The sequence below is a fragment of the Pollicipes pollicipes genome, unplaced genomic scaffold, assembly GCF_011947565.3.
Source record: "Pollicipes pollicipes isolate AB1234 unplaced genomic scaffold, Ppol_2.1 Scaffold_4881;HRSCAF=5763_pilon_pilon_pilon, whole genome shotgun sequence".
Taxonomy (NCBI): domain Eukaryota; kingdom Metazoa; phylum Arthropoda; class Thecostraca; order Pollicipedomorpha; family Pollicipedidae; genus Pollicipes; species Pollicipes pollicipes.
Window position 1 is genome coordinate 53,447,825 of NW_023596576.1, and position 27,664 is coordinate 53,475,488.

General features: G+C 54.8%; 1 protein-coding gene across 2 annotated transcripts; it reads right to left on the reverse strand.

Moving 5' to 3' along the window:
- Window positions 1-1,698: 1,698 nt before the first annotated feature.
- Dlish (Dachs ligand with SH3s) lies at window positions 1,699-27,257 on the reverse strand. Of its 2 annotated transcripts, none has more exons than XM_037224837.1 (9): window positions 26,961-27,257; window positions 24,650-24,834; window positions 10,463-10,597; window positions 10,094-10,190; window positions 8,449-8,567; window positions 6,863-6,975; window positions 5,370-5,506; window positions 4,242-4,387; window positions 1,699-3,050 (listed from the first exon to the last, which is right to left on the reverse strand). In XM_037224837.1, exons 1-9 carry the CDS (start codon window positions 27,007-27,009, stop codon window positions 2,886-2,888), a joined length of 1,146 nt encoding a protein of 381 aa, XP_037080732.1. In that variant the 5' UTR covers window positions 27,010-27,257; the 3' UTR covers window positions 1,699-2,885. The 2 variants fall into 2 exon arrangements, with proteins under 2 accessions (XP_037080732.1, XP_037080731.1); XM_037224836.1 differs by having other exon boundaries at window positions 10,094-10,193.
- Between the last annotated feature and the right edge of the window lie 407 nt (window positions 27,258-27,664).

The following is a 27,664-nucleotide window of genomic DNA, read 5'->3' on the forward strand; positions in this document are numbered from 1 at the left end:
AATGATATATCACAGCTTCTCCTGTTGAAATGACGGACCTTCCAGAACGTACTTGTTAAACGTCGTTACTAAGCCTACAATAGCATATACTATAAAAACCCGACGTTTTACAACGGCGCTCACGGTCGCGAGTGCAAATCCTTGCTTGATGGTTTCAGGCCTACCGATGCTTACTTGATAAGGTTACTTAACCGGTACCTCTGGTATGCTGAAGGCCAATTGTGAAAAACGCAGAGACTCACAATGGAGATGATGCACTGCGATAGATTGTAGCCAACATTCTCGGCCTGGAAACGGGTCATTTCAAAACAAGTTCACACGCAAGTCCGCACACCTCTAAATTAAGAAAATTCCTCCAACTCCTTAACGCACGGATTCACCAAGTGTGAGGTTTCAGTCGTCATAATCGACGATTTACGACCTCAGAGTCTTCCCTAAATAGTTCAGAACGACATGGGTGCTGGTAGAAGGGCTCTGTACTTGGACGGGCAGGAAGTCGTTCAAGAGGTCTTGGTTGTCGCGATGCCCTCCTGGCCTGGGCTCTGGTGTTCGTCGTGTTCAGCAGTGTGTGTTCAGTAGTGTGAGTTCAGTAGTGTGAGTTCAGTAGTGTGAGTTCAGTAGTGTGAGTTCAGTAGTGTGTGTTTAATAGTGTGTGTTCAGTAGTGTGTGTTCAGTAGTATGTGTTCAGTAGTGTGAGTTCAGTGGTGTGTGTTTAATAGTGCGTGTTCAGTAGTGTGCGTTCAGTACTGTGTGTTCAGTACTATGAGTTCAGTAGTGTGCGTTCAGTAGTGTGTGCTCAGTAGTGTGTGCTCAGTAGTGTGTGCTCAGTAATGTGTGTTCAGTAGGTGCCTGTCCGCGGAAAGCGGTATGCTCGGCCTAATCGCGATGGCTTATGTGCTGAGGAGTGACGCTATACCGCACCCGGGGATCGTGGCGAAGGTTATCGAAAACTGAACGCTGTCGCCTAAAAGTATAGGTGCCATGAGGGATTTGGGGGCTGGGTTATGAGATAAAAGTCCTGCTCAGCATGTTCACGTGTTCCGTCTTCATGACAACGACGACGGTTTAAAAAAATGAGATGTTTTGTTATGCTGAGTTGACACAGAGTTTTGAAAGGGGGCGTAATCTTCAGCGCACTACACTACTTTATGGAGGTTGCAGGTGGCTGTACATCTCCCGCTTGGGGAACTTTTGGAGCAATGTTCATGCAAAATATGGGCTGAGCGGTGGACTGTTGGCTAGAATAAGGCACCATGGATAAGAACAGGTTGATTCGCAATTAGCAGCCACACACCTTCTTTGGGCTCTTGGAACATTGAGGGTCAAATATTTGACATTTTAACAGGAGTTGCCATTCTGGAGCCCCGACGAGTGCTACAGCTACAGACTATTAATCAGTTAGATGTGCGGCTTGAGACAGGGCGTGAAGTCGCAAATGAAAAACGCATATCTATATCACTACGACTGGCACACACACATTACACCTAGCAATCACGTGTCTCGATTATTTTCCATCCGCTTTCAATCAACAGAATAAACTATACGAACTGGCCGCGGGTAAGCGGTTGAAGCGTAGTACGTCTATCCCACGGAACATTTCATCATCGTCGGGCGCAGAGAAATCTACGGCTGTCACTAACAGAGAACGTTGTCTCCCCAGCACCAGCCATCGTGTTGATTTCTACAGAGAGCATCGGGTTATGTCACATCCGCAGGGAGTTTATTACATATTCTGATTAGCGAGAGGCACGGCTACGCCGGCCGGCAGACAGAGAACGGCCGAGGCTACGACATGCCGACCAGTATCTGCGCCGGCGGCCCACGGCGTCCGCTGGACAGCAGTACGGTGACGTCACATGCGTCACGCGCAGTGACGTCACACAGCTCACGCACAGCGTCAGCCTCACATCAAGCCAGTGACTCAGGCAGGACACAACTCAAAGCACCATGAGAGCAGACACTGGGCGCTGGGCGGACGGAAACCGCCCCGAACGGCAGCCGTACACAGCGCGGTGAGCGCTATAAACCAGTCACACTTAGCATTGCATGCCGCACGTCAGCTGTGTGAAACGGTCACGCCAGCTCCAAAGTAAGCTATATGCCACACTCATTCCCGCGGAATGCGGTAAGCCTGACGTCGGTCACGCGCGGTGATGACGCCAGATTGTGGCTGCAGCAAGCATTTCTCAGTTGCTAACGTCCCTACCAGAGAGCAGCACTCAGCACACGTGCGGCGCAGAGCACAGGTCACACGGCGCCAGCTCTCGTTAGCCCCTTTACGCCTCACGCACACATTAAATAAGCACTGCTGCCCCGCCACAAACGCTCACTGTCGGCGAACAATGGCGCTAAAATATCAACCCCGCCATCGGTCAGTGGATGTGTTCATTGTTTCTGGTCCGATCATGTCATGTTGGCACCTGCTGTCCTGGTCTGAGTGCGGCGGGGACGCGCGCAGTGCACGCACGCGTCACACATCCGTCCTGAGGCTACACCTCTGGCCACGGCGTCTCGTCGTTGACACCGCCTGGAGAGGGTCCGTGCCGCTGGGCGGGAGCAGCGACACACCGCGCCAGCTCCTGGCCACAGCTCGTGGCGCAGGCCCCATGTCACTGACTTGAAACTGGCTACATTGGCACACAGCAGTTGGCTAGTTGAGCCCCGAAAAAAAAACAACGAACAGCGGCGCACGGGCTTGAGTGCAGCGCCGTGCCGGGTGCGGTGTGGCGCCGTCCGAGCGCGCGCCTCCCAGCCCAGGGTGCCGGCGGGCGCGAGCCTGCTCAGTGGCGCCGTCACCAGGCGGTGTCCTCCGCGCTCTCGCAGCCGCGTCCACCGACGATCCGGAAGCGCCGCCCCGGCGCCGCCCGGCTGGTGGCCAAATGACGTCATAGCGAGGTCATGGCCGGCGGCCGGGCGTATGCCTTCGGGATGAAGCCGTGCTTCCTGGACTTGGGCGAGTAGGCCCAGAGCCAGCCATCCACCGTCTGGTTGTTGAGGTCGGCGTAGATCCAGTCGCCGCGCCGCACCGAGAGGTCGTCCGGCGCCTGCGCCTACGGACAGCTGGGCGTCAGAGGCAGGGACCCCGGATAGCCGGGCGTCAGACACAGGGACTCAGGACAGCCGGGTATCAGACACAGAGACTTGAGACAGACAGACGTCAGAAGCAGGAACCCCGAACTGCCGGGCGTCAGACGCAAGTACTCAGGACAGCGTCAGACGCAGGAACCCCGAACAGCCGGGCGTCAGACACAGGGACTCAAGACAGCCGGGCGTCAGACGCATGGACTCGGACGGCCAGGCGTCAGACGCAGGGACTTGGGACAGCCGGGCGTCAGACACAACGACTCGGGACAGCCGGGCGTCGGGCACAGTGACTCGCGACAGCCGGGCGTCAGACGCAGGGACTCAAGACAGCCGGGCGTCAGATGCGAGGACTTGGGACAGCCGGGCGTCAAACACAGCGACTCGGGACAGCCGGGCGTCGGACACAGTGACTCGGGACAGCCGGGCGTCAGACGCAGGGATTCAAGACAGCTGGGCGTTAGATGCGGGGACTCGGGACAGTCGGGCGTCGTACACAGCGACTCAGGACAGCCGGGCGTCGTACACAGCGACTCGGAACAGTGGGGCATTAAGCGTAGCGACCCAAAACAACTGGTCGTCGGTTCTGGCTGTTGTGGTCGTGGACAGCTTACACCCGTGCAGGCCATTGCGTGCGTAAAATGAACGGTTAAAACAAAGCATTCGTCGTACAAGTGCAGATAGTGGCCTCATTGTACCGCACGTTACGTCCCATGGGATTTATATCAAGCTCAGCCGGGGACGGAAAACACCCACTAGGAGACTACCTGATGCCTGTCTCCAGCCGAGGTGTTTTCACAACAGAAAATTGCTAGTTGTAGTTACTGCATTCAAATCCCATTAACAAATTTGGAGTAGTTATAACAACCCTGATGGTCACAGCAAACATTAAAGTGGGGCAGAGAAACATCAGGCAGGGGCTAACATTGATAATCATCATCACATGGCCACGCCTTCGTGCCCTTTGTTACGACCTTAAGGGTGTATCGGAAGGCACAGAACCCAATCGCTGCATACCAGCCATCTGACTGCACCAAATCTCCCCTCGCCTGACGCTGAGACCGCCATCACCGGGTGGTCCGGGGCCGTCTTACGGCCTGGCAGCGTGGACTGGTCCGAGGCCGTCTGACGGCCTGGCAGCGCGGACGAGACCCGCCTACCTTGTAGTCGTAGAGCATGACCAGCTCCGTGCCGTGGAAGCGGGGGTCGTCCTGGCCGGGCGGACTCAGGTGGTGGCCGCCGTGGCCGCCCGGCGACGACGGGAACTGCTGGTGACCCGGGGGACTGCCGCCCGAACCCAGCTCTCCTGCGGGGCCGGGCACCGACCGGTCACCGCCCATGTCGCACGGTCTCGGAGCACAGCGGGACTCGGCACCGTCACCGAGCTGGCGTCGTCACAGAGCGCCGCAGTGATGCTGGTGTCACCGAACGAATGCCGAGCGTACAGATGGCACTGGTATCACGCGAACTTGGCATGCTGCATAACGTAGCGCAGGTACCTCCAATAGTACCGCAATGGAGCACGTGCCTCCAGCAATACATTCAATTAGGTATTGCATTGGATTGCAGTGCTTTGTGACGTTCGATGGCAGCGCAGTGTTGCACGCTGTGGTACGGTGTTGTACACCACTGTGCGGTGCTAACAGTGTGATACGGTGCTGTACATCACTGTGCGGTGCTCATGGTGTGGTTCGGTGCTGTAAAGCACTGTGCAGTGGTCATGGTGTGGTGCGGTGCTTTAAAGCACTGTGCGGTGCTCATGGTGTGGTACGGTGCTGTAAAGCACTGTGCAGTGGTCATGGTGTGGTGCGGTGCTTTAAAGCACTGTGCGGTGCTCATGGTGTGGTACGGTGCTGTAAAGCACTGTGCGGTGCTCATGTTATGGTACGGTGCTTTAAAGCACTGTGCGGTGCTCATGGCAGTGTGCAGGGCTGTCCGCTGTTGCACAACATGGCATGGCATTGTTAGGCGCTTTAACCTCGTCCACAAACATGAAATGTCGCACGGTGTTGCACGCTATTGCGCAGTGTTGTACATTATCGCGCACTGTTGCACAGTATCGTACAGTGTCACGCGGTGCCGCACGGCGCTGTGCGGCAGTACAGCAGGCCGTGTACAGTGTCACGCGGTGTCGTGCGGCGCTGTGCGGCAGTACAGCAGGCGGTGTACAGTGTCACGCGGTGTTTCACGCTGCTGAGTATTGCGTGATGCTGTGCGCCCGTTGCTGAACAGGCCGCCGGTGTGCCGGCCACAGGTGGCGCGCAGCTGGGACAGGGGCCGGCGCTCACCGGTGGCGCTGCGCTTGTTGCGGGGCGGCTCGGCTGTGGTGCGGGACCAAAACGCCTCTCCGGGCAGCACGTCGGCTGGGTACACGAACGCCGACGGCACGAACCCCTCCTGGCCGTCGGAGCGCTCGATCCAGAACCTGTCGGCACGCGGGCGGGCGGCGTCACACAGCGCCGCTGGCGCCGCCGCAGAGCGGGCACCCGCGGGCAGCACGTCACAGGGCGAACAATGCGTGGTAGCTGTAACTGTGGCGTACCGCCGGCGCGCACAGGGTGGTAGCTGTGACTGTGGCATACCGCCGGCGCACACAGGGTGGTGGCTGTGACTGTGGCGTACCGCCGGCGCGCACAGGGTGGTGGCTGTGACTGTGGCGTACCGCCAGCACAGACAGGGCTGTGGCTGTGACTGTGGCGTACCGCCGGCGCACACAGGGTGGTGTCTGAGACTTTGACATACCGCTCGCGAACGTCACCAGCAATTAGCACTTGGCGTCCAGGTGTAAGCAGCTGAGCCGTGATTTGCATTGGGAAACATCACCTGTCCATTCCAGTGTCCTATTTCTCAGCGTTTCTCGATCTCAGCGGTGTGCGCGTGCGCTGATTTCTCCACGAAGGAGCATAACTTTGTCCGAATAAGTGATAAAACGGAACCATAGCGTCAGAACACGGTACAGGGCACGATGCACTTAAAACGAAGCTGAAGAGAGGTTAGCGAAAGTCGTACACGTCGTACAAGGTAACGGTTCACGGTCAGAACACGTAGTCTGAGGTGGGACATGAATCCCTCGTTCAGTTCAAAACGCTGAAAATTAGTTCACCATTTTGAGGTGGCTAGGCTAAGCACGACATCCACAGGAGTAGGCATAGAGACGAACTTAGCATAGCTCAGCATGTCAAAGTTCTTCACACTCCGGGTCGGATCTGGTATCACAGGTCCTTCTGCAAAGCTTCAGTTACAGCTGGATGCAAGCCGCAACAGAGTCCAGCGGCGTGCGCAGGGACTCACAACGCGTGGGGCATAACTTAAGAAGGTACACTGAAAATCTCAGGACGTAAAACAGCATCACATATTTTTGACTTGTTCAGCCTCGCGTGTCTACATTTTAAGCTTTAATTGCCAATGTGTAGTCACGCAAACCTTACTACGCATCGTTATGTTGCTGCGGAGTGGGCTTGTGCCGCTGGAGGCCATTACAAGCATACACCAGTGATAGAGTAAATAAAACTCGCTGTCAATGGTACTTGCTGTTTGTTTGTTCTCCACTTGTGTCTGAAAGCGTGTAAGTGCGTATGTGAGGTAGCCAATAAGTTTCGGTGCAGGCCGAGAAGATCTCCCAAACTGGGTAAATTTTCGTGGCGAATGAAATCACAACGCCATAACGGTCGCCCCTGCAGATAATCGCATACGGCAGGCTTTCGTTACCCGTCGTCCTCCTCACTGTCATGGCGCCCGAAGTACGTCTGTCGCTGGATATAGCTATGTGAGGCCCACTCACCACTCGTGGTCCTCCTTGTTGAGCACAGTGACAAACTCTCCCCGCTCCACTGAGACGTCGTTCTCGTCACGCGGCATGAACGTGTAGAGCACGATGTAGCGCCCGGCCGGGTCCTGCAAAAGGTAGCCACCTCCGTCAGCGGGACAACAGTGCATTGTTGGGGATCGCGGAGGACAAATACCAGATCCAGTCCGCGGAGCGTTAGGAATAATTGTTTTGGTATGAAGGAATTCTGGGGAAGGTGGCTAGCATCTGAGATGGCCCTTTTGGATGGTTTGTTTGTGAACACACTCTTGCTATTGACGATGAATTTCCAAACAGGATGCAGGTAACAGCGGGGAAGAGAGATGTTGTATGAACTAGGATGTGTCGTATTCTCAGGTTCATACTATGGACACAATGTACCGAAAAACATTAACAGGTAGACCTCTTGCCTTTGTTTCGCTTATCATGAGAGTAAGCTAGCCAGCACGCTTCTCCGGTGGTTTTCAGGTATTTCCACCACTTCGTTATTTTTCTCGCACGGCACGATATACCCCCAAATCCAAATGCATTCACGTAAATCCGTCAGAACATTGAAGTTTAGTAAGGCTGGGTACAAACCAAGGTTACTGACTTTCGGAACAGCATAACCCCAAGTGTTTGGCTGTTTAAAACGTTTGATTCTGAAACGCGCTGTGCAATGGGTTATTTTACCAACCACAGCACATCTCTTTTACTATGCGCACTACTGTCCAACGCAGGAAAAGAATACCATGGATGCGTATAAATAGGCGGTTTCATATTTGGACAGCCCTGTCTTGTAGTTTACGGGTTCCACAGACTCAGGTCCCGCACCTTTCGCTGCCAGTAAGGATAGTGGCAAGCCTGGTTCCCTGTGAACGCTTCCTGAGGAAGAGACCCGCAGGTGGCGTAACCACTGTGCGACCTCACGGTTGGGCAGGAGAAAACGTCAGGTCGGGTACCCACCTCTTCTGAAGATGTCTCCATTACAAAATAGCTACATGTGAGGTGTTGTTGACTTTGAAGGAAGACAAAGGCTGCGTATTGGTGAGCTCTCATTGAAGACAAGGTGCAGGTTTTGTGATAATTTTACGCTGAAAGCGACTGAGCATCACCAATTGGTGACCTTGCCTTGAAGAAGGAGTGTCCGTCGGGTACGTCGCCGGTGGCCTCTCCCTGAAGGAATGGGCGTCGGGTATATGACCCCATTGACCCCATCTTGAAGTAGTGTTCGTCGGGTATACCTGGTGACCTCTCCCTGAAGGAGTGTCCGTCGGGTATGCCCCCGGCAACCTCTCCCTGAAGGAGTGTCCGTCAGGTATGCCCCGGTGACCTCTCCCTGGAGGAGTGTCCGTCTGGTATACCCCCGGTGACCTCTCCCTGAAGGAGTGTCCGTCAGGTATGCCCCGGTGACCTCTCCCTGAAGGCGTGTCCGTCGGGTATACCCCCGGTAACCTGTCCCTGAAGGAGTGTCCGTCGGGTATGACCCTGGTAACCTCTCCCTGGAGGAGTGTCCGCCGGGTATGTCGCCGGTGGCCTATCTCTGAAGGAGTGTCCGTCAGGCGTGCATCCAGTGACATCACCTTGAAGAAGGGGTGGACGTCGGGCGCAGGTGCGCCGTGGCCGCCCGGCGCCGAGCGCGGGTCCGGCGGGCCGGCCTCCGTGAAGCTGTCGTTGTCGGACGTTTCCACGCCGTTGCGATCTGCGGCAGGTAACATGGGGCGCTATAACTGGAGCGCGGTGGGCCTGTCCTGCAGTGTCAGCCGCTGCCCGCGCCTCCCGAGGCCGGCCAACGCTCCCCCTCCGGTGGGTACGTGGCCCTGCAGCTGGCTCGTGCAGGTCGCATCAGTCACACGAGGTCAGCGCGGTTCAGCGGCGAACAACAGCGCCGGATGACTATAAAATGCGTCATCGACTGTACAGACTCCGAACAGAGACAGAGAAGCGGGCCAGGCTTAGCTGGGGAGCTTGAGAAACCGTATCACAGTATATATTACGGCAGGGTGGTGATGCCTCACGCGGCCGGCAAATGTGCGCGGGGACAAACCCACCGGCCATAAATCCTCCGCCTCTGTCGTGCGGGTCTGTGGCTGTCAAGTTATTAGCGCGAGAACATGAAATATGTGGGAAAGAGGACACGTCGTGAGTTTCTAGTCGCTGCAAATGAAATGAAAAGTGGCTCCATCCCAAGCTTGGTGCGGGTTTGATGAACTTAACAACGCTCCAAACGCAAGGCCGAAATATACGGCACCATACGTGTCCGTCTGCCAATATACGGCACCATACGTGTCATGTCATAAGTCTGATAATACTTCACTTCAAATGTTTAAGGTCAGTTTATACTAAAAAGACGCAAAATATCACAAAACACATTGCACAGCATTTTTGGTATCTACTTAACGCGACTATAAAAATGTTCATCTGCATATCCCGGTGTGGTGCTGAAGTCACGATTACCGACACCCTTCGGCACTGGCGGACACGCTCCTCACGATCACCGGCTTTGCTGCTCTTCGTGCTGGTGTTGCCTATGATATCACTGAGCCTCCGACAGTAGTCGCTGTTTCCTGTTGCCGTATTTTCGATACCCATGTCAGAGGCAGCCCCCATCAATATCGGTACTGATGATGTTACCTAGTTCGCTATGAGTGTGTGCGTTGGTAACATCAGCTGTGCTGATGACAACATGTCACATGCTTGCCTCGCTCGGAGCTTTTCGTCCCCACGAGCAAGTAGCGGACTGTTCAATGAGCTTGAATTTTGCCACGGCTTTTACGACATATCGTGCCATGAACCTGGGACTACGTCTGGCCCCAGTGGGTTGTTGAAAGACGAATTACCGCGTGTACCTCTGCTGATGAATCCCCCGGCGCTATTGCTTATAGCTGTGCTAGCAAAGCCGATAGTTGCGTCGTTACTCACTTCCGCTGTGATATTATGCCTGCGATGACGTTGCCAAGACCCTGTCATAGTCTGACAAGGTCTTTGGCAACCCACACACCTCTACTGGCGTTCTCAATCATCGCATTGTGGTACACCACCTGCGCGTAATAAGGCTGTTTGGCACGGCCAATGGCCATGTCGCTGAGCACCTAATCACTGCGTATATTTAACCTGTGCTGCTTTTGCCGATGGTCGTGTTGTGACTCGTGCCGGTTGTGTATGCTGTACCTGTACTGGCGTTGCCGATGGTCGTGTTGTGGCTCGTGCCGGTTGTTCATGCTGTACCTGTACTGGCGTTGCCGATGGTCGTGTTGTGATCCGCCTCCCCGCCGCCGGGGCCGGCTCCACTGCCGTCAGGCACCGCTAGCTCGCGGGGAAGCTTCTTCTGTGAACAGGAGCCGAACACTCAAAGCCGCTGACACGCGGTATCAGACGGGGCGGACGACCAGATCGCTGATACTCGGTGTGTCACACACCTAGAGAGTTGACGTTGAACACGGCACGCGCCAAGAGGACCGGCGTTCAGCACAGCGCGCGCCAAACATCGCTCTGCGTCAAAACAACGCGCGGGTGACTGATAACGAGCACGGGCCCGTGCGCTCTCTGGCGGTCGCCGCCAAGCCGGGCCGGCGGCGGTCGAAGCTGTGCTCTCACCTTCACGCTGAACGTCAGGTCGCCGAGCTGGGAGCCATGGGGCGCGCAGTACGAGTGCGGGATGAACCCCTCCTGCTGGCTCGTCTCCGAGATCACGTACACCCAGTCGTTCTCCTGGTACAGCACGTTCACCACCTGTCGACGGAGCGGCAACGGTGAGCCGGTGTCGCAGGGCGGCGCGCGGCCCGGCGCCGCCTGCGGTCACGCTCCGAGGCCATCCGAGACGCAGCCGACAGGGCTGGCCTCGAGGTGGGAGGGTCGCCACCGAGTCCGGCCGGACTCCGCCACCATATCGTCAGCAGCTGAGCACTGGCAGGGCTGGCCTCGAGGCCGGAGGGCCGCCACCGAGTCCGGCCGGACTCCGCCACCACATCGTCAGCAGCTGAGCACTGGCAGGGCTGCACCCACTCCCGGCATACGTTAAGGACCCGGTCCGACGGAATCAATTAAATGTGTGACACGTCTCCTGCATTGACGTGTCACATACATTCTTGCTTATATGAGACATGCATCCTGGATGAAGCGCGCTGCGAGGTCATTCACTATACAGCAAGTGAGCAGGCTTAGGCTTCACTTCGCTTGGGTGGAATCGATTCTGAATCGCAACCAAGGCGAACACATCTAAATTCGATTCAACGCTACTGTTGAAAAATGAAATCAAGCTCGAATCTGGCCTCAGTAGTTATTCCTCCTGATCTTGTTTCAAATCACAATCAAGTTTGCGTTGTTAAGAGCAGAACGGGCAGAAACAAAACCCATGATAATACCTATCTTTATGTATCTTAATACTCTCTATATACTGACATATCCCTATACTAACCGTGCGTGTGTGTGTTAATACATTTCATCGATCTAACCGCTTTATTATTGGTTACAATGGATGAAACAGCACAGAGCTATGGGCACGCATTTACGTGGAGCAACAGCAGCATATCTGTTTGGTATTGCGATTGAAAAATAAATGTCTTGGAGCATGAATGACAAGATATTCGGCATAACTTAAGAACACCATTTAGTCCAGGGTAATAGCAAAAAAAATCCTGCCCCCAAGATAAAACCTCTCGGGACTTGTAGCCTCCATCCCCAGAACTTGGCCTCCATCCCTACCCACTGGGCAGATGTTCACAACTGTGCATTTGTCCCTTAATGTTGACCTATTCTAGGCGGGTGTTTCACCTCCTGCAGCGTCAAGCCGACCACGCAACACCCAAGGAATTATGATGGATTCATTCGGTGAATTGGGTATTTCGGAGCGGAATTGCATCAATCGTAATTCTACCGCAAGCTGTGTAAAACAAATTCTAATACAATTCAGCCGAACAGCGACTGAAGCAGACCCCAGCTCTGATTCAGACCAAACGGCAGCCATCCCGATATGAGACAAAATTCCGCTAGAGTGGAACACAAGTCTGAAAGCCAACATCACACACCTGTGTCGTTAAACGGGTTTCTCTCAGCACATTCGATACAAGGCACATACATCAAAGAGGCCTATGTCTCGCTGATAATCGTTATTTATGTTCATTAATATTGCGGTCCGTGAGATGGGTTTCCATCACTAGGAACCAACCCGTCCGTGTAAGTGCTGGACGTCACCGAATCACAGTGGTGGGAGCGAGCCGACCTCTGACCGCTGCGGTGGCTGAGACGGCAATGTAACCGGTACTGATCACAGGGCGTCAGCCGAGGACGCAGCGAGAGTCACCCTCTACCACAGACCGGTGGACAGAGAGCACAGACAGAGGTACTGATCGCAGGGCGTCAACCGAAGACGCAGCGAGAGTCACCCTCCACCACAGACCGGTGGACAGAGAGCACAGACAGAGGTACTGATCGCAGGGCGTCAACCGAAGACGCAGCGAGAGTCACCCTCTACCGCAGACCGGTGGACAGAGAGCACAGACAGAGCGCACGTGGGGCACAGGTGGGACACAGCCGGGGCAAGTCAGGCACACGTACAGCTCAGATCGTGCAGCACATGCAGGGTACGTTTAGGGTACAAGTACCGCGCATTTTGAAAACGGCTACAGTACAGGTGTGGCACAGAGCGCACAGTGTATGGAGCTGGTTTCGTCCGGAGGCATGCTCCACAGGGAAGTGGGCGGCTAACGCCAGCCATGAAGCAGACGACGCCACACGATGGAGCGTTGCCTCCGGGCGCTGCGTGACCGCGTAGTCGAAACGCCCCAATGCCCCATTAACAAACTAACAGGCGTGGGGTCAGTAGGCCCCGGGAACTGCGCTGAACGGCGTCGGGGACGTCGGCTAGCGATTCAGGGCGGGGTTAGACAGCTCGGATCAGCTACTGGGTGTGTCTGGGAACGCGGGGGCGTGGGGTTAGACAGCTCGGATCAGCTGCTAGGTGTGTCTGGGAATGCGGGGGCGTGGGATTAGGCAGCTCGGATCAGCTGCTGGGTGTGTCTTGGAATGCGGGGTACACAGCTGTCAGGAGGCTGGAACCGTACGGACAATAAGCCAGCAAAAATAAATCGCCGCGTGGCTAACATAACTTTAGTGATGAGGAAGTGAAATGCAATGTTGGTCCTATTTAATGAGGATGTCCCTACTGAATATCTCAAAGCTCCATTCTTCAGTCTTGGGACCAGGCCCTAGATCTTGATGACTTTTGTAACGATTAATTTTACATGACTTGTGAAACCTTCAGCTCCTTAAACCACGTAGAGGCGACTACAGAAACGGTCCGCAGGAGACATGTCAGGAAGCGTCGCGGTACATGTGCCGTTCAAAGGTCCATCAACTTTACCTGGCCGATGATCGGGCGAAGTTAGCTATAGCGTTGTCTTCTGTGTCAAAGTGGACCGTGACGATATTAGGTAGTGCGTGATGCATGTAAACTCCCAGGAGCCTGTTCAGGATATATATATATATATATATATATATATATATACAGATAGATAGATAGATAGATAGATAGATAGATAGATAGATAGATAGATATATGTATATATATATATATATATATATATATATATATATATATATATATATATATATATATATATATATATATATATTGAGCGAGAAAGACCGCGGACAGCGAGAGATCGGACAGAAAAGGGCGAGAGAGAGGGCGAGAGAGGGAATGAGAAAGAGAGAAAGAGAGAGAGAAAGAGAAAAGAAAGAGAGAGAGAGAGAGAGAGAGAGAGAGAGAGAGAGAGAGAGAGAGAGAGAGAGAGAGAGAGAGAGAGAGAGAGAGAGAGAGAGAGAGAGAGAGAGAGAGAGGAGAGAGAGAGAGAGAGAGAGAGAGAGAGAGAGAGAGAGAGAGAGAGAGAGAGAGAGAGAGAGAGAGAGAGAGAGAGAGAGAGAGAGAGAGGAGAGAGAGAGAGAGAGAGAGAGAGAGAGAGAGAGAGAGAGAGAGAGAGAGAGAGAGAGAGAGAGAGAGAGAGCGAGAGAGAGAGAGAGAGAGGAGAGAGAGAGAGAGAGAGAGGAGAGAGAGAAGAGAGAGAGAGAGAGAGAGAGAGAGAGAGAGAGAGAGAGAGAGAGAGAGAGAGAGAGAGAGAGGAGAGAGAGAGAGAGAGGAGAGGAGAGAGAGAGAGAGAGAGAGAGAGAGAGAGAGAGAGAGAGAGAGAGAGAGAGAGAGAGAGAGAGAGAGAGAGGAGAGAGAGAGAGAGAGAGAGAGAGAGAGAGAGAGAGAGAGAGAGAGAGAGAGAGAGAGAGAGAGAGAGAGAGAGAGAGAGAGAGAGAGAGAGAGAGAGAGAGAGAGAGGAGAGAGAGAGAGAGAGAGAGAGAGAGAGAGAGAGAGAGAGAGAGAGGAGAGAGAGAGAGAGAGAGAGAGAGAGAGAGAGAGAGAGAGAGAGAGAGAGAGAGAGAGAGAGAGAGAGAGAGAGAGAGAGAGAGAGAGAGAGAGAGAGAGAGAGAGAAGAGAGAGAGAGAGAGAGAGAGAGAGAGAGAGAGAGAGAGAGAGAGAGAGAGAGAGAGAGAGAGAGAGAGAGAGAGAGAGAGAGAGAGAGAGAGAGAGAGAGAGAGAGAGAGAGAGAGAGAGAGAGAGAGAGTAGTGGTCTGCACGGCTGGTTTTATGACCAGCAGCCTGGGTGCCGTTGGCCGCCTACTTCAACCTCTAGCATGGTTATCGTTTTTGTCGTAATGTCATAATGGCGCTGGACCGGCCACCCGATGGTACCGTTCACCGCAAGGAAGAAAACAACGTATTTAGGGACCATTCGGAACGGGTACTATGAGCACCGTGATGCATGAGTCCGTGACTGAATAAGAGCGCAGTGTTCTAATAGGCGACGCTTCTTTCCGTGATGCACTCCCGCGTTTGACAAGTGATGTCATCGTGACGTAAGAACAGCCAGCATGCGGCTCTCCTTCGCTGCGAACTGGGGCGCTAAAGCAGACTAGATATGAATAGGTTTTTTAGGTTTGTCTAGAGGATGACGATGGTGGTTATGCCGCCAATGCTGATATTGTGAAGCATGTATGCCATGATTTTCAGATCAATTTCGAACGACGTCCAAGGGCTGCTGTTCTTCAAGCCACCTGTAAACAGCCGCCTGTTTGTTTCGCCTCTTGGAACATGCGAACTGTACCTACCAAAAAGCACCTACCGCATGACATTCAGCAACTCATGCGCTCGGATTGTGTGACGCCACGGCTGGCAAACGGTGCGGAGGACAAGGTGACGACGCACATGCGTGTGGTAGGTGCCCGCTCGGAGACCCAAACGCCGGGCGCGGAGAAACTTCTCCGGCCAGCAGTGCAGCGCGTCGCCGAGCCGGGAATGGGGACGGGTGGCCGGCACCGGTTCCCACGGTCCGGCGGCGGTATGCGGCGATGTCTGGCCGGGCGCGGGCCACGCGCGGCGCTGACCGCCGCCGGGCGCGCCGCCTGCCGGCCCGGCACGCTGCGCCGGCCCAGCTGACTGCTCCGCCGCCGCCGCCGCCGCCGCCGCCGCGCCTGTGGCCCCGTTGTCTGGCGGTCGGGCGGGCGGCGCGGCGGCCGGCCGGGTTCGGTACCGCCGCCGCCCGCGCGGGCGAGCGGCTGGCGGGCCGGCCGGCGCCGCCTGCCGCCCAGCTGGCGGCGCCCGCGGCCACTCCGCTGACGTCGGGCCGCATCCACATCCGACGGACGGCGGAAGTCCGGCAAGGCCAGGCGACCTTCGAGGCAGAGCGCCCGAGGCGGCCGACATCGCTGACCTGCTCGACTCGCCACTCGATCCGCCTCCTGACCGGACGTACCGGGCCGGCTGAGGGGTTCGGAGCGCCTTTCAGGGGAAAGCGATATCCCCGCTCAGCCTCGAGAGGATCCGCGCCCCAAAGCTGACGTCGTCGACGAGCCCTTGAGACGGCTGAGATGCCTTTGCAATGCCTGTCAAGAGCTGGCGCGGTCGCGCCTGGGGCGACTCGTGCATGCAGGTGCAATACGGGCGGCCTAGGCCGACTGAATTTTAGTGCCGAGTGCAATGGCCAGATAGCCGGCCGCTCCCAGTGCGAGCACCTTAGGGAGGCCGGCGCTGAACCCGGCGCCGCCGGAGCATGCGCAGTGTCTGTGGGTCAGCGTCCTGGCTCCGGGGTCATGCTCTTAAGTACGCTCCGATCGCTCTCTGACAGCGCCATCAACTCGAGCTTTCGTCGGATACCTCCTCTTGTCAATACGCTGGACGTGGTGGTTCTGAACCGTCATCCTCCACTTGGACCCCAGAAACAAACGTGTTTCAGCCTGAAGCCCAGACATGTTCATACTGATTGACGGGGAGTAGCTTTGGCTTTGGAGCATTTGTCTCCGGGGCAACGCAGCCAGCGCTCCCCTGGTTTGACATGTTTGGTAATGAGTGATAAGTTCGTGACCTCTGGTTGTACCGGAGTCTTTAAGTGATGTGATCATATTGGCACAGCGCAGTGTTCGGGTGACTAAAGCAGTCACGACTTTCTCTTCCTGAATAGATTTCCCATGATCATATCTCCGCTATGCTCGCCGTAAAAAATAATTGGCAGAAGGCGGCAGACAAATATAATTGGCAGAAGGCGGCAGACAAAAATAATTGGCAGAAGGCGGCAGACAAAAAGAATTCCGATGCGCTTGGCTGTTGCATTTGACTCACAGTGATTGCTTGCATACTTAATTGATCAATGAAGTAATGGGTCTGGATTATGACAGCATATCCCGGCGGCTAGGCTGCTCTTCCCAGCCCCCTGGGAAGTCTTAAAAGGTAATTGTAATCCCGTACGAATCCCGCACTTTTCCAAAGTCATAACGCGTTGCATCTCATGGTTGATCCATCAATTTGCGTTCAAAAAGTCAGATCACTATTTTGTTATGCTTTTACCTTTTGTTTGTTCACGTGCAAGGCTAGTTCAAGTCTAAGCAGATTTACTTGCAATGTGTTATCTAAGAGTGCGAGAGGTGTTAATATGACCCTACCTTGCCTTGAGTTCGGAAAAATAACACAAATTCTCCCTGTACGACAATGGTGCCAGTACACAATACAAGGCATGCGAGCATTACTTTGGTAAGTTAACAAAATTTATCTGACAGGAAGTTGACATTAAATAACTCTTATGTCATAGCTGAAGTATTTCAGCCATCGGCTGCTATTTCTAATGTAATTATATGGGTAGACTAACCAGGTCGATCAACTTGGAATTTACCTTGTGTGGTCTGCAAGTCTATTTCCTCTATTATATATCCTATACAACGCCTCTATTTCCGTCGTGCAGACTCTTGGTTGGTCTTGGAGGTTTTCATCCAGGTCAATGAGCATCGTACTCATCAAAGTCATCATATGATGTAAGTCAGTGAATCGCCAAGTTAGGAGCTGAAAGCGACGCGTCAAATTTACAATGCCTTAGATTCAACCAGTCCATATTTCATCATGGTACTCCGAGACAGATTCAGGAAATAGCCCAAAAACATCGAGGGCGGGGGTTGCACAATCACCTGCCCCGGGCAACGTCCAATGTTGTGCAAGTTGTAGGGTATGAAGCACTCATTTCGGTGGAAAAGCGTTGAACTCCAGTACCGCATCGTTTGGCTGCAGTGCTAAATCAAACAACAGGCCAATTCGAGCATCTCGGGACCACCGAAAGAAAGATGGCACGGTCACACCAAATATACGGTTTTCCAATACCTTCGTCGGAACCTATCACAGATGGAACTGCGATAATGAACATTATGCCGACTTTCTTAAAAATATTTCGTTGAAAACCCCTTCTTGCCTTACGAGAATTGAAAAACCCTCCCTGCCTTACGGGAAAACTAGCAGTGAGATGTAGGTTTCACAGGTGCAAGCGAACGAAGGATCCCTAAGCACTTTAGGCGGCTGACACTCGCCATGCGTCTCTGGCACAGCAGCCAGGTCCAGAGCGCACGGGAGCCGCAGATGGCCGGTCGACGCCATGCATCTCTGGCACAGCAGCCAGGTCCAGAGCGCACGGGAGCCGCAGATGGCCGGTCGACGCCATGCATCTCTGGCACAGCGGCCAGGTCCAGAGCGCACGGGAGCCGCAGATGGCCGGTCGCCGCCATGCATCCCTGGCACAGCGGCCAGGTCCAGAGCGCACGGGAGCCGCAGATGGCCGGTCGACGCCATGGATCTCCGGCACAGCAGCCAGGTCCAGAGCGCACGGGAGCCGCAGATGGCCGGTCGCCGCCATGCATCTCTGGCACAGCGGCCAGGTCCAGAGCGCACGGGAGCCGCAGATGGCCGGTCGCCTCTAACGGTGCGCCGCCGAGCCGACATTGGTGAACGAATGCCGTCTCAACCGCCGGACAATGGAGAGTGAAGCGGCGGGAGAAACGGGAAATCCGTGTTACTGCCGGCCCTCAGGCGCTGGAGATGGCGGCTCAGCGCGCGGCCCCGGCCATCGCCTGACAGGATTGTCGAGCGGCGCGTTTGTCGCAGGCCGCCGGAGCGCGGTGCTTGTGGAAAGAGGGCGCCGGCCGTCGCCGCCGCCGCCGCGCCGCTGGAGAGCGGCTGCCACGGTGTCGAGGTCGACGTGTCGACGCTGAGAGGCGGGACGCGCCGCTGGCGTTGTGACGTGAACGCCTCGTGAACGCCGGAGATCACCACACCGGGATGGGGCCGGGCTCGGACTTTAGGCGCATGGACGTCGTGAACGTACTTGTTGAAAGAGTCTACGAGGCGACACCGCTCTCGGCTGAAGAGAATGGTTACCAGATGGGGCGCCGATTGCTATCCAGTTTGTCACAGCGGAGGTAGGCTAAACTGTTGCCTAGTATATGAGCCAAACACAGCCAGTGTACCATACTTGAGAGAAAAGGCGATTTCACGTTACCATTTCTGACCCTGATCAGAGTAGCCGTTGGCAAGGGCGTATCCTTCATTACGGACAATGGGGAAGATAACCGCACAAGATATGTGGATCCTGAGAAGAATAATGATTTTCTCCGGCGTATTTTCAGGGCAGCCCCATCATTTCGCGCGTGTAAAACACCCGGCGGCTCCCGATTGAAAATATAAAATTTACAGGAAAAAACGTGAAATAATTTTACTTTTTGGAACAGGAAAGAGACATAATTATCTGACGAATAAAGCCAACCTTAGTTTGTTTTTCCTCACGACATATAAACATGGGACAAGTGAACAGCACGGGCAGCAGTTACTACGTCAAACTTCACCTCAGCACTTTGTAGTGCTGCGCCGAAAACGATGACTTTTACTGGGGTGACGTCGATTGTAAAGTTTCACTTTTCACTATTGAATTTAATTGTAATGTTTTCTTGCGCTGCACATCCAATGTCCTACAACTTATGTAATGGTACATTTTTCTCTTAATGACAAGTGGTGAAGTTATTAATCTACACTGTTTATGCGTCAAAGGTGCTTTGTCGTGGCCCCGTGCCGGAAAACGTAGCAAGGAACTATGTGGCAACGAAAGCATCTTACAAAAGGATACCGATGCTGTTCTCACTGTACGGTTAACGCCCACGCTATCCTGGGATAGATCCAAGGAGATCCGGAAGCCCAGGGATATTGGTTCCCGGAGCCCCATACCAACCAGCAAACAGCCAGCCAGCCAGCCAGCCGGAGCCCCCCAAAAGTCAGCAAACACGTTTTGAATGCCAAAACGGAAGTAGGTAAAAGTGATGTGGGTAAAGTCCGGCAGTTTTTAAGGGGGAGGAGGAGGGCTATGCCAAGGTCCAAAGTTTTTCCCATCCTACCAAAAGTATCCGCTGTTTCGGCCGCTGAGTGATCAGGGCGGTCTGCCGCGGCCGCCGGCGGGTGTGCAAATCTCGCCCGCTCCAACCACCAATCCATCCAAATCACTTTGAGAAACATCTCATTATGCCGTACGGGCAGGTAATGGCCGCAGCCATGACTCCGAATATCATTCATTGATTGTAGCTGTCACAGGCGCCGCGGCTCAAACGTTCCGCCGAGGACAGGCTGGGACGGATCAGCGGGAAGTCGAGCCGTTTTTTGCACGTGACGTCCGGCGTGGGGCCGATTGGCGTAACATGGCCAGGTTGGGTCAGCCCCGGAGGCGTGTGACGTCACGTGCCCCACCACCGTCGCATCGGACGTGCGGTACAGGAGCTGGCGGGCGGCCGCCGGTCGGGCCAGCGCCGGACCAGCGCGGCGGCGCCGGGGACCATGCCCGGGCAACCGGACAACATATGGACGACAGAGTCCGCTCTTGTCGGCTGCTTGATCTCTACCGTTAACTCGTGTTAGTTAGATGGATGAGGGACCGAGAAGCGACGGGACGAGCGCAGCGGTGGGATGGACAATATGTCACAGTGGCGAACGGTGATTTGACAAATAAAACAAGCCGACGCACAAAGACGGCGAGTGGCGAGGTTTCTAGCGTCCGGTCTAGCGTCGCCTGGAGAGCAAGCGCGGTCGCGGCGCTCCGCCCGAGTGCGGCAGAGTTGCTGGCGCGCGCCGAGCAGACGCGGCCGTCCCGGAGAGAGGGAGAGAGCCGCTCGGGATGGACGACGTCCCGCGGCGCGACCAGTCTCGCTGTCCAGCGGCGAGGCAGCGCTCAGTGTGCGCTGCGGGAACGTCGCAAGACAGCCGGGCGGCGCCGGAAATGGCTCAGCCAACCACACCCGCGGCAGGCGGTCGCCGGTGGCGCGCGCCGGCGCCGGCGGCGGCCGCCAGGTCGCGGGAGGAGCTCGTCGCCACTTGAACAGACGCGACATCGGTCGGGGGATGTCTGAGAGAGCTGTGATGAGCGGCTGGGTGTCCTGGTGCTGGCCTGAGAGAGCTGTGAGGGTGGCCGGGTGTCCTGGTGCTGGCCTGAGAGAGCTGTGAGGAACGGCCGGATGTCCTAACACTGGCCTGAGAAAGTTGTGAGGGTGGCGGGGTGCCCTGATGCTGATCTGAGAGAGCTGTGAAGGGTAGCCCAGTGCCCTGATGCTAGTCTGAGCGAGCTGTGAGGGGTAGCCGTGTGCCCTAGCGCCGGCCTGAGGCCCTGGTACCATACCGCAGGCCTGAGCGAGCTGTGAGGGGTAGCCGGGTGCCATACCACAGGCCTGAGCGAGCTGTGAGGGGTAGCCGGGTGCCCTACCGCGGGCCTGGGAGAGCTGTGAGGGGTAGCCCGGTGCCCCAGCGCCGGCCTGAGAGGCTGTTAGGAGTGGCCGGATACCTTACCACAGGCCTGAGAGAGCTGTGAGGGGTAGCCGGGTGCCCCAGCGCCGGCCTGAGAGGTTGTTAGGAGTGGCCGGGTACCCTACCGCAGGCCTGAGCGAGCTGTGAGGGGTAGCCGGGTGCCCCAGCGCCGGCCTGAGAGAGCTGTGAGGGGCAGCCGGGTGCCCCAGCGCCGGCCTGAGCGAGCTGTGAGGGTAGCCGGGTACCCTACCGCAGGCCTGAGCGAGCTGTGAGGGGAGCCGGGTACCCTACCGAAGGCCTGAGCGAGCTGTGAGGGGTAGCCGGGTGCCCTAGCGTCGGCCTGATAGGCTGTTAGGAGTGGCCGGGTACCCTAGCGCAGGCCTGAGAGGGCTGTGAGGGGTAGCCGGGTGCCGCAGCGCCGAGCTGGGAGGCTGTTAGGAGTGGCCGGGTGCCCTACCGCAGGCTGCATCGTTAGCCACTCGAAAAAGGCTGAGCGGCGAGCGCCGAGCAGACAAAAAGATCCGCCAACTGTCGGCAGGCGAGACACCAGCACAGGACAGCAGCCGTTCACGATAAGGCTGTGACCACCTAGCTGATCAGGGCCTCCAAATTCGGCAGTTACGACTGTCCACAGCACTGCGAATGTCAGACCAACGGATAGTGGTCCATAACAGTGGCCGTCATCGCAGCTGACCACAGTTTACAACAGTGGTCGTCACCACAACTAATCACGACCCACATCTGGGCGTTTCCGATTATGTCCTCCTTTCCATTCTCATGTATTATCTTCATTAGCGTGTACGCTCCCATACAAATCAGATGCCGTCCCAGTTTCTGTACTCGAGTGGTTATTTGTCCAACCAGGCGCGCTGATACACTATGTTTGCGCAAGTCCCACCGTAGCCCACTGCCAGAGAATGGCATTAAGTAACAAAACCTCAACACGCAACATTTATCCTATGAATGCCCGAAACAGCCGTTTGAAAACCGACGTTATTTCAAACATCATCGTCCAAAAGGGAATATTTCACCTCGCTGTTTCGCTGGTGAATAGCAAACACCTCTCACACCAGCAAAGCTTCTAAAATAGCGTTATTTTCGAAGAAACGCCATCAAGTCTACAACTCAAGTCAAGTCACCGCAGTCTTCAATGCAACATCAGGTCTACAAGGTGCAAGTTTATCGATAATACAGTACTACATTTTAATCAAGCTAAGTTAAACGTCAGGCGTCAAAACGGTGTGAGCGGACCGGTGTCAGATTACAGGCAATCTCGGGCACGCTGTGCCATCCAGGTGGGCCCTCCAGTGTGAGCACGTCAGATTACAGGCAATCTCGGGCACGCTGTGCCATCCAGCTGGGCCCTTCAGTGTGAGCACGTCAGATTACAGGCAATCTCGGGCACGCTGTGCCATCCAGCTGGGCCCTCCAGTGTGAGCACGTCAGATTAAGGCAATCTAGGGCATACTGTGCCACCCAGCTGTGCCCTCCAGGCGCTACACTTGCGCCAAATGGCAGGACTTCCACGTCAAAAGTCCAGCACTGAAGACTGAACTGACGGGCCACGCTTCAACACCGCATGTATTGGCTCAAGTCAGGAAGGTTTGATCTGCTTTCTTAATCCATGAGCACGTTAGTTGGCTTGTATGTTTCTGCAACAGGCTGCCACGGCTTCCAGCGCAAGGCAGGCATATCCTTTACGACCTCATCCTCCAGCGATAGAGTGGCATTGTGATTGGGGCCGTGGTAATGAGATCACAAGATCGCCGGTTCACGCCCCAGCTGGCTTCGCTGGCTCAGGCACACCGCCGACGTGTCTGATGTTGTGAAGAAATTACCGTGCATCATATGGTTCGACAGCTGTTACAACGAGCAGACCCCTCATCGCCTCCCACCGTATCATGTACATTTGTTCTGCGTAACAGCCCTCCCCACAAATATAATTACTAGGATTCAAATTTTCTGTAGTTCACTCTGAACTATCCACTTGGGAGAAAAGCTGAGGTTTTGTGCACAATACTGTCCTTCATTAAACATCTGAAGCAACGACTCTGAGGCAATGGCTGCTCGTGACCTGTTTGAGTGTCCACCAAAGTTTCAGATAGCAGGATACGCAAACGCGACCTATTTACCAAACATGGCAGCAACCAAATTCAGACGCTCTTATCAGTGCCAAGGAATGCGTTGGAATTCGATACTATCCTTTATTATTACGGACGTTTAAAGCCTCATGGCGAGACGATAACTTGGCAGACTCCAAATGTTATATTGCGTACTGTACCATGCGTAATGTATCCCCTTCTTCCTCTCTCTCTATAAAACAGATTTAATACAAGCAACAGATGGCTAATGCAAAACGCAGACAACGTACGAATGAGATAAATGGATTCGCTGCGGAAAATCTGGACATGCTAGGGTAGAGTCTTTGACAAGTATGGTTTGGTTAAGCAGAAAGCCGTTTTCAGATGACGCACGGGTCTCTGAACACCTAGCAGGTCTTTGTCACTGCATGTGCACTGCTCTCCTTGCACCGTGCGTGAAAATTTGTCGCGCTTTCCTCAGGACTCCAGGCCAGGATTGATACAGGCGACTGAGATGCCACCACTGGACGGTTCAGCTCAGTTGCTTGCCGACGACAGTGTGCCAGACGACGTGGGTTCGACTCTGGATACAGCCGTGAGTTTTCCATCTCCGCGATGGTCAGCGTGAAAGATTATGATGCTAAGTGGCATTCTAGCATGTCTGGTTTGAACCGGAATGTGAAAGCATGTCCTGGTGCAAAACATGTGAGCACGCATCCCCACACCACCTACAGCTTCTCATTGAGAAGCACTGGAATGCGGTATGCAAAAGAGGTTAGCGAATGGCATTCCAGTTACGAACTCACGAGGCAAAGACTCATTCAATGATATTGTTGGCCAGCACTTTATCTTTTGAAAGTATGTCGGTATGTTTAAAATGTACTGTGAGCATTTTCAAAAGGATGCTCAATGGACGCAGAGAGCGTTTTCTTGCATACACGATTTCTCAGGTTCAACCTTACTTTTGACGCACTCTCTACAATATAAATGTGATTCCTCCACCGCTTCAGCCCATAAGAACGGCGGCATGAAGTTTTGTAAAATTGCCCAACGCTCGGGCCCTTCAACCCTCATTGTACGGCTAGTGCCGGTTCCTTTAAGGAAATGTTTATAAGGCTCTGCAAAAATTTATTAAAGGGCGGCTCAAAGGACGCGTAAAGCTGTTTATGGCGCACATCACTGCTTGAAGTCAACCACACGAATAGCACAATCTCTATCAAACAAACGAAAATATTCCTGCTATTTCAGCCCAGCAGAACAAATGAATCAAGTTTTTCCCGGTGTCAACGTAAAGTGGGGTCACCCCACCGCTGGCCCACCTACCCTCCCCAGCTGGCAGCGGTCTGTCGAACAGATGGGAGCTCTCCGCGCTGCAGCCGGGCCAAGCGCGCCTGTTACGCGCCGGCGGCGGCGCGCTGGTCACCAGGCCGGCGCAGGACAGGCAGGGCAGCCAGGCAGGGCAGCCACCTCCCCCCCCCCCCCCTGCTGCCCGGGGTCCGCCCGTCCGGCGGCGCCCAAGCCGACCTCGACCGCCGCGGCTGCCCGAGCCGTTCCGCCGGCGCCACTCACTGTGCCTCGCTTGACCTCCAGCTCGTCGTCCACGCAGGGCGTGAAGTCGTGCAGCACCACCATCTTGCTGTCGGGTGAGAGGCCGTTCTCCTTCTCAATGCCGACACGCACCAGTGTCTCGATGCTGGAGGAGCCCGTGATGCGGCCCATGCCGGGCGACCGCACCGACGCCGTGTCATCGTTGGCTGGGGTGCGGAGGAGCCGGGTTACTCAGACAGCCAGTCACAGGCGGCAGGTCATCGTTGGCTGGGGCGCCGAGGAGCCGGGTTACTCAGACAGCCAGTCACAGGCGGCGGGTCATCGTTGGCTGGGGCGCGGAGGAGCCGAGTTACTCAGACAGCCAGCCACAGGCGGCAGATGAAGCCGACACCGAGCCGTCCTCAGCCCTCAGCTGAGGGGGGGGGGGGCAACGCGTTATGAACGTTGCACGGCAACTTACAGCCAAGGTGGGCGGTCGGCGGCAACCGAAGCATCTGCCTACCGCGGGCGGCCGGGACGACACGGTTAGATTTGAAAAAAAAACATGCATCATCAATATTTACATAAAACACACCGATGCACACGTCCTTTAAATAAAACAACAGAAAACACCAAATTTGTAAGTAATATTGTTGCGTTACATGACTGGCTGCTTGTATGGTTGGTTGGGTTTGTAGACATGTCCTGCGTGTAATGCTTAAAAACCAACTTTCGGTAACAATCACCTGTCACTTAGCGGAGTGTGAGGGGCAGTTATTGACCAGTGACACAAAACTTATAATTAAAGGCTAAAACTTGCTATGACATATCTACAACTTTTTCCACGAGGCCCCATCATTTTTGGTTTAGGAATGGCGTGGGTGAGAGATCGTACAGAGCCCCCCATCCGTTTGCGTTATGAAAAATGGTGAAACAGGGTGAGTGTTAAGAACGGGTGCGTACAGATGACGCACGCGATTCACACATGTGGTTCATCGCCACTAGTGTCAGTGCTGGCTGATGGGAGACCTGTGAGGCGACTGACCATGACGTGGCATGGACACCATGACGTGGCAACAGGTGACTGACATTGCGACATGCATGAAACCGCGGAAATAAAATTTCTAATTGCATTAATTCCGTAATATCGTTAAGCAAGTGCAGGAGTCACAAGTGAGCCCCAGAGGTACCAACTATCGCGCTCCCTCACTGCGCCATCGTGAACTAAGTGCGGAGGTCACAGTCGGAGGTCGGAGGTCATAATCGCTCTGGCACCGTGACAGCACTGGCTGGAGAAGGTCACAGGTTACACTCTCACATGCCGCCGCGGTTCGTAGACAACATATGCCGAGTCACAGGCCTTGCTGGGACGAAGCGATCCCTCATAGTCGGCTGGGTGTCACGTATTAGATGAGACTATACCGCTGATTCGACTAAATTCCGTGGGACTCCATAGGTTTGCCATCCAACACCAGCTGGGCACATGCAAGGATTGCAAGTTCGCTTATGAATGTCGGGACCACTTGGTCCCATGGCAAGCGGTCACGACAGTGCGATTATAATCCGATGAGCTATGTTGTTTGCGATTGCTTAGCAACTAATCACGAACCATGTAATTTGCATGCATTGTTGCAGCAGACTCGTATATTCTTACCGGAAATACTTGTCTGTTTATGAGATCTATCAAGCTGCTGATAACACGTCCGACTTCTCAGCCATTGAAAACAGTGTTTTCTCACCAGTGACGCTGACTACATATTCTAACCTGCTTTATCGGGGCTAAGGGACGTGGAAAAGTATAATGATACAGTGCCGTTATCCCGTGATGCATAGATCGCAAAACAATGAATGGGAATGACATCTGGCTCATCCAAGGTAGCCAAGTAACCAGCTGGCTACCCGCCAAAATAGTTAAAACCACAGACCAGTTCGAAAACAGCTTTAGACGTTGCCTTCCATTTCCCGCCACGTAAACAGCTCACATTTTAGCTTAAATGTGCTTCACTTTCATCACTGCATTTTGTTCTCAAGCGTGAAAGAACTGGAGACTGCACTGATGAACAGGTGAATAGCCAGAACAAGACAGTAGCACCAGATGTATTGGCGTACACTACCCCACTCAACAGTGTTGATAAATCTTCACTGCCATCCGTCGCTGCGGAGTTTGAAAGTATGACCTGCTGACTCATGGCATGCCCTTAAATGTTGAACACTATGACGGAGGTGCCCACCCGCTCATTAGCTGCGCTGTTCGGCCGGTGGGCTCCCTCTCCCCCGGATCTCCCAGCTGACATCTGAATTTCCCACGGCCCAGCCCGCGTTATCTTTGAGCAATGGAGCCAGCGATACTTACATTTCTTTTTCTTGTTTCGTCGGATGCGCACTGGGCAAAGGAAGGCCATCGCTGCGGCGCCGAGCCGTCGCCCCGACCAGCACTGGCTGACTTTCACAAACACCTCTTCACTGACCGCACGATCGCCACACTGCCATCGAAGCAGATTCGCACGCCGTTGGTGTAGACGCACCACCTGTCAGGCAAGAGTTGGTTCTTTGAGCGCCACGTGCCACGAATTCCGCTGGTTTTAGACTCGGCTGCAGCGGAGGCGCCCGTGCGCCGCGTCTTCTGGTCCCGTTTGCGGCGCTGCCGCCGGCCATGCTCCGTGCTACTTGACCTTCGTGATTCCACACCTGCCCGCCGGTTGGCGCCACCAGCCGCGCCGACGTGTTCTCGCGTCCTTCGGTCTTCCGACGATAGATGGCGTTGGCATGCCCGCCGGCACCAGCTGATCCTGAAGCGGGTAGGTGGCGCTGTCCAAAAGGTGTGCGACATACGGTACGATTTATAACAAGGTTCCGGGTCAAAGTAGGTGGGACATTGAATAACACATGCTTCAGCTTCGTTACAACGCTGTCGGTAACCGGTGGCGAATCGGAATGGACAGAACGGACGGCGTCTGGGCTGCCAATGAAAATGCCATTGGCTGCCTCCTGCTTGGAATAGAAAAAGCTGATCCGAATCGATGCATGAAGGAAGTTTTCTAGGTTGGTTTCGAGTGG